Consider the following 7,460-nt stretch of genomic DNA (forward strand, 5'->3'; position numbering starts at 1 on the left):
TAAATCCCCCCTTCTGTAAGGGCAAAAGGCCATAAATACGCTGGGAGGAGCCCTCAGACCCCCCTTCTGTAAGGGTAAAAGCTTTGAATCAGACTCCATAACTCTTCAAGTTGAATGATGCTACCCACACTGGGAGGAGCTCTCAGACCTCCCTTTCTGTAAGGGTAAAAACTCTAAATCAGACTCCACAACTCTTCAAGTTGAATGATGCTACCCACGCTGGGAGGAGCCCCCAGACCCTCCTCCTGTAAGGGTAAAAACTTTGAATCAGGCTCCACAACAGTAAATGTGCAGGTCAGTCGGTGCTTGATGGAGCAATGTATGATCTTCTAATGGATGTGCACAGAAGCAGAAATAGAAAGGAGAGAGAGAGAGGGTGAGAGTTGAATGATGCTACCCACGCTGGGATGAGCCCCCAAACCCTCCTCCTGTAAGGGTAAAAACTTTGAATCAGGCTCCACAACAGTCAATGTGCAGGTCAGTCGGTGCTTGATGGAGCAATGTATGATCTTCTAATGGATGTGCACAGAAGCAGAAATAGAAGGGAGAGAGAGAGTAAGAGGGTTGATGTTCATGGCCTCCTCCAGGGGAGATTTCTTTCTCGGATAATCCTGCAGTGCAGAGACTGGTCTTAAATAATCATCTTCGGGGCACTTAAGTCTTTACAACCACTCCTTTTCAAGAACCGTCATTTTTTTTTGCACCAATGGAGGAGAGGGTACTTAAGTCTTTGCAATCGTATCAAACTCCAACGCTAATTAATGGTGACAAACATGGGGATACGAGACACACATGCTTACATACGTGGTGCTCTTTGGGACCCCCGATCATGAGATGTAGCTAACTGCCCTGTTCGGGGGGGGAACATATAACCTGCTTCGGTTTTGATTGGTTTGAGATCTTGTTGGGTTGAGTTGGGATTTGGATTTTGACCCATTTAATAAGAAGATTGATTCCCCATTTGTAAGAATCCATGACCTCTTAAAGAAAAACAATTTTGATAACCACCTCTATGATTGAAATTTTTGTCTTGGCAGACTCATGTCCTTGCAATTTATACATTTTTCCTCAGGGAATTGTACCCTGATGAGGATGCTTCAGGATCTATCCTCTTGATAGTCTGGACGTCCCACAATTCCTTCTTGAGAAGAGTTTGTTCCACATTAGGTGGGACATCTCCCACATTAGGTCCTCTGATGTGTGAGTCAATCTCCTTGAGATACATGGGTGCATCAACCTTCCTTATGAAGTTTTATCTTCGTACGCTGAGGTGGCAAGGGTCCCGCATTAGGTGGATCAACTTTCTTGTGAGGAGATAGAGATATCTTTAGAATGTTCAAGGATGGATCGATCGAGTTTCCTTGGATGAAGGTCTTTCATATGCCGAGGTGGCATGGGTCCCACATTAGGAAGATTGATCTTCTTGTGATGTGATATAGATATCTCATTTGGTTCAATTGACGTGGTCATCTGAACCCATTGGATAACTGGATCCGTTGGATCGGATAATACCCGGTACATCCTTCAACTTGAACAAAATGGGTTCGACTCATCCCCTATGTCCGCCCCATTTTCTTCTCCCTCAAAAAAAAGTTTGGGCATCCAATACAATGGGCAAACCGACGTTTCATTTAAAAATATGGCTTATACGATCATGTCTTTTAATTTTCAAGGCCAGTGTTCTGTGTCATAAATGAAAATTGGTGCTTAGAAATTAGGTGTTACAAAACAAAAAAAAATAGAAAAAGTTCAGTTAAAAAAATAAAGGTTATTTTGTGAGATTGTGACTGAATTATCATTGGATGAGCTTAGAATAAATGGTATGAGTCAAGTCCAGATACAGCTCGTCTTCAAAATACAAAAAAAAGAAAGGTTAAGAAAAGGCCATTTTATGAGACTGGTCAGACTCAGTTGACATTAAATGAACTATCATAAATGGTTTCTTGTCAAGTCTAGATACAGTTGGGTAGGGATGGCAATGGACCGGGGCGGGGCAGAGAACAGGGTTTCCACCCCTGCCCCGTCTCAAGATTAAAACCTCCATCCCCGCCTTCATCCCCATTTGATGACCTCCATCCCCGGTTCAAACGGGGATGAGGCGGAGCAGGACCCCGTTTCCCCGTAGTTTATTGTCATCCTTTAGAAGGACCGGGGATGGGGTGGGGCGGGGACGGGACAGGGCGGGGAAAAGTGTAAGTCCATCCACGAATAGGGATGGATTTTAACCTTCGTCCCTGCCTCCATCTCTGTTTCATACCCTTCATCCCCGGTCAAAACGGGGCGAGGCGGGGCGGGGTCCCGCTTTCCCCCGGTCCACTGCCATCCCTACAGTTGGGGCACTGGCTCTTAGATGTTGAATTGACTTATGGCTAAGTTGTCATGGTCCCAACTGCCATAACTTGGTCATGAGTCTTATTCGTGAATGAGTCTTATTGCTTTTCAACCATGGGAGCCACATACGGCAGGCAAAGCCAGAGCCACTAGGTCTATGATCCTGGAGTGGTTTCTCCGTGAAAACGGATACCATCATTTGAAATAAGATGGATGAAGCATTCAGCCGTTGATTGGATGGCTAGGATTGAATGTACGAAGGAACCCATCGTAAAAGTTATGTGGGTTGAGTTTGAAAATCTTTTCTGACCTAACCTGAACTTGAGTTCGGGTTTGAGTGCATCCTGACAGGTCCGATACTGGATCCATTGACACCCTTACAAGTAGGCATGCTTATCAGATAAACTTACAGCAACAAAGATGTGGTTTTTAAACATGCATGCATTATTTTCATTACTAGGAGTTTTGCCATTATTATCTCCTAGGCTTGATGTAGTGAATAAGAATGTCAGATGACGAAAGCTCATGTATATATCAGATCCTCTCTTTACATGTAAATGGATTCAGATATCTGTCAAGTTCGGATATTTTTCATATTAGGTAGCAGAAAAACCAAAACCATATCTGCATCTGATTATAATCAGATATAGTTTTGTCTTAGGTTTTTATCCAATCCATTGACGTCCCTACTTGTGGGTGTGTGCATGGAGGGAGGGGCGCACAAAAGGTCCATTTGGGTCCAGGTATGGATCTGCCTCTACCTGGTAATCCAGATCCTCCACAAATCGAATTAAGTAGCTACCGTCCTGAGTCCTGACTCGATTGCACAAATTTCTTCTTAAAACGCGTATTTAAATGAAGTAGTTGGGTCAGGTGTTGGTTGGACCTAGACCTAATTGAAGGAGTCCTTTATTGAGCAAGAAGCCTCTGCAACTCAATTCTATGGGACCGAGTGAATTCGTCCAAGAGTGACCGAACAGTTCTGGCCAGACCAAACCATGTTTGACACATCTGCATTTTGTGCCATTTATGTTTTGTTAAAAATATTTAATCACATACCTGCATTATGATATCCAAGTATGAGTTGGATATGGGCCATGGCTGGACATGGTTTCCGTCTGATTTCAACTTTTACTTTAAGGAACAACATACATGTCCAGCTAGGTAGCACATCATGGATCTACTTCATACTCATTTTTTATACCTATATCATTATGTTGTATGGTTTGTATGGTTGAGAGCAATGTTGTCATAATCGTATGGGACCCATACCTTGAATCGATTTTCGAACCGATTCATGGAATCGGCCGATTCGCATTCTGAATCTAATCGCACTGAATCAGCCAATTTTTAACCAGCAAATGGTTCGTCGCCGATGAGACCTATTGCTTTCGCATCGGCATTGGCCGGGATGGAGTGGAAAGGACGATATTGAGTGGAGACCCTGGATTTTGATCGCTTGGCCAAAGATATGGTTGAACAGGAACCAGATCATTTTCAACAGAGCAGCCCCAAATATCAAGCTGGTACAAATCCGTATCAGCAAAGAAGTGATGGACAATGAAGATTGAGAATGGGGTTGGGGGCGGGTTGTTGCCTTTGCAGGCATGTGTTAGGAAACTATTAAAAATTATAAAAAAAATATTTCTGACCAAGTTGTTTTGAATCGAAATATGGATAGGCCGATTCACATCGATAATGACAATGATTGAGAGAGAGAGAGAGAGAGCAGGTCATAAACATGTAGTTGGCGCACACAGCTATCTTACTTTGATGAAGAAAGCAGGGTTAGGCAGAGCCCCACCAGTTATGCAACTCATACCATTAGGGTTTTGAACTTGGAACGTTTCAACACAAGGTGACGTGCACTAACTGCTCTTACCAAACAAGCCTTTGGCGCGCACACAGCTATCAAAGATTATAACCTTGCAGATGTGATCTATATAATTTGTGTAGTACAAAGCAAGTTTTTAATCATGTGTTTGCAACATTTGGGTAGGTTTTTTAAGGGCTTCAAAAATCAATGACTCATAATGTACTAGGAGTTCATATCTCAAAAAATCATATTTTTGCATTAAAAAAAAAATTAAGGTGTGACGCTTATCAAACAAGTCATGCTGCACATATTATATCATGTTGCATTAAGTACAGAGTAATTGGTTGGTGCAAAATGATAGGTACTAAATGATACGTGCTAAAATGAGTTTTATTTTTTTTTGTTTTATTTTTAAATTCTGATCATACAGATGTGATCTATTTTCTTGATTTCATAGGGATCAGCTCTTGAAGTGTTAGTGGGTGGGTTTTTATAAGATTCTAAAAATCAACAGTTCAAAATCTTTGTTAATTTTTGAGGCTCCAAATATCATTTTTTTAATTGAAAATACATGATCCAGGTGTGGATTCCTCATAAATCAACCATACCCAACACATTTATGAGGTCCATGCTAAAAAAAATACCAAAAGGCCAGAAAAAAACCCATTTGGCACGTATCAATTTCACACCTACACATTTCTCTTAAGTAGATAAAACTTAAACCTGTGATTTTCCAACTAGAGTATACATGCAATAGGCAGCAGCAAATATATATCTTTTATCACCCACAAGGGCTCCACTTATCTGGTAGGGGCGACTTGTGAATGTCACCAAGTTGACGGGATGTCACAAATTCGAAACCTGCTGGTAACACCCCTTGCTGAAAGGTCGAAGCTTGGTGTGCTCTCTGGTGAGAAGGGGGGCCTTATGGGTTTTACCAATCGGAGGCCACCCAAGGTGCAGTCGGTGATGGAGTTTTTTTCCTTGGATTATCCAATATATATATATATATATATATATATATATATATATATATATATATATATATATATATATATATATATATATATATATATATATATATATCTTTTATCCTTCGCATGAGTGACTACATATTTTAGTCTCTCGTTATGGTGGCATGCATGTATCTTCCAGAGGCAAATAGTGAATAGAATATATCACCTTTACAAGATGCAAGTGCTTTTGTTGCAAAGTAAACGCAAAACAAACATAAAAAAATGATAGACAGAGAGAGAGAGAGAAAGATAACGCTGTCAACCATCAACACAATATTCACAAACATAAATGGCCACTGAGATTCAAACCAAGAACAGATTGGTGGAAAAAAATCATTGCCTTTATTCTTATTTTACATTCAAGATAATTGAACTCTACTCTTTAGAAATGTCCCCATCAAAATTTCTCAGAGTTGCACGTCCCACTTTAAATAAATCCTGCAACTGTGTGGGGAAACAGTGATAGCGCTTCCATGTATTTCTATGCATCTTTAGCATCTTCAACGCCCTATCCTTGGTTGAACTTGCAGCTGATCCACCATTGATCTGCAACAAACCGCAGAGCTTCGACACAGCCCCGAACTCGGCCATCTGCTCCAAAAACCCCTCTGTTGGATAGCATCCGCAGATCAACCATAGGATCTTCACTCCCAATCTCGTCGTCAGTTCCGAAACTCTCATGATTTTCTTAGTCACAACTGCCACTGCCATAGCATGATCAACAAATGCAGACCTACCCTCTGCAATCTCACACAACAGTTTCAGTACTGTCATCATCTTCTCACATCTTCCTCTGCTTGATTCAGGCAGCAGCTCGATCAACATGCAGACGGCGCCTGCCTCTATCGCCTTGACCCGGTTTGTTCTCGAAGCGACCAATATGTCTATAAGAATTTCTAGAGCAGAGGATGTAGCCTCGTTGCAGATCTCATCTGATAGCAACTCTAGCAGTGCCTTGAATATGTCTACATCCTGATCTCCTGTAATTTGGCTCCAATCTACCTCCTTTTTCGCAATCTTTTGCAGGATCGCAACAGCGTGAAGCCTTGATTCCGAGCTCCCCCTTTGGATCATTAAGATCAGTGATCTCACACACTCTGGTCTGGTCAAGAACTGGATCAGTGATCCTGAAAGAGTTGCTAATGGCAGGCCGTGAAGGACTGCAAGGGATTCCTCACAACACCGGAAGGCGGCGAAATTCTCGCCACAGTTATCATTCCAGGCCTGACAAAGCAACCCGCTTAAGATCTCGATCCCACCGCACTGGACCAACGATTGGCAACTCTCTTCCTCCGATCCGATCGCCCCCCTGAGCTTCTTCAGCGCGGTGACCTTGAAAGGCGATGACTCGATTGACCGGAGGAGATCGAGAATCAACTTAGGGTCGGCCGGATTCCGGCCCGAAGATGAAGCAGGCGACGGGCTCTGCGTATCTTCTTCGCCGAAACTCCTTTGCCACGAGTCTATCAGGCGTTTCAGAGTGTGGTTGGGGGTGAGGTCGAGGTTTTCGAGCCTCTGCATCGTTACGGGGCAGGTCGATTTCCGGCAATTGAAGATCCAATGCTCGATGTTTTTCCGGTCATACGTCATGCCGGTGCACGTCGTAACGGGATCGACTATGATCTCCATTGAGATAGGGCACCTGAAGTAAAGAGGGATCTCCATCTCTCCCTCTCTCTCTCTCTCTCTCAATTTCTTTCTGTCACAGAGAGGTAGAAGAAGATGAGTGATACAAGATTTGTGGATGGTGGTGGGCAAAATTATGGAGAATAATGTGAGGGAGGTGGGGAGGTTTTTATAGAGGGATCTTAATTGAAGTCAATGGGGATGATCAACAGTGTGTGAGCTGTGTTTTGTCATGGAGAGGCGGAGAAGGAGTTTTGTATACGCAGTGTTCAAAAATGTAATTTTCTTCTTTTGCCGGGAATATTATGACCGTTGGGGTTGACATTTTTCTCATTGGTGTTCATTATTGAAAGGTTGAAATAAGAGTTCTGCCCTTAATCATTTAATTAAATGACAAATATCTCCTTCTCCTTTAGGACATATTTCAAGGCTTTACGGATCCAAGTATCAGAGGATAATTTGGTCATTTATGAATGTCATCTACTTATTCACTTGTTCTACAAAGAACAGGAGGGGCTATACGCGTTTTGTGGTAATTAAAAAAATATTTTACTTTGTCGGTCCACACGTACACGTTGCAATGACGGCGATATTTATATATATTTAAATTTTTTTGGAAGACTTTTTACTTTCGTAATCGTGTAAGTCGGAACTCTGAAGGTTAAATCCTC

The 7,460-nt window shown here is 42.2% G+C and overlaps 1 protein-coding gene across 1 annotated transcript; it reads right to left on the bottom strand.

Annotated features, from left to right (window-relative positions):
- Nucleotides 1–5,538: 5,538 nt before the first annotated feature.
- Nucleotides 5,539–6,828, bottom strand: LOC149821984 (E3 ubiquitin-protein ligase PUB23-like). Its single transcript, XM_089980203.1, has one exon. It carries the CDS (start codon nucleotides 6,826–6,828, stop codon nucleotides 5,539–5,541), a length of 1,290 nt encoding a protein of 429 aa, XP_089836329.1.
- Between the last annotated feature and the right edge of the window lie 632 nt (nucleotides 6,829–7,460).

This window comes from Nuphar pumila, chromosome 11, assembly GCF_984573655.1.
Source record: "Nuphar pumila chromosome 11, dmNupPumi1.hap1.1, whole genome shotgun sequence".
NCBI lineage: Eukaryota > Viridiplantae > Streptophyta > Magnoliopsida > Nymphaeales > Nymphaeaceae > Nuphar > Nuphar pumila.

Excerpts from the sequence above, each read along its gene's own strand:
- LOC149821984 (XM_089980203.1), bottom strand. The coding sequence starts at position 6,828 with ATGGAGATCCCTCTTTACTTCAGGTGCCCTATCTCAATGGAGATCATA.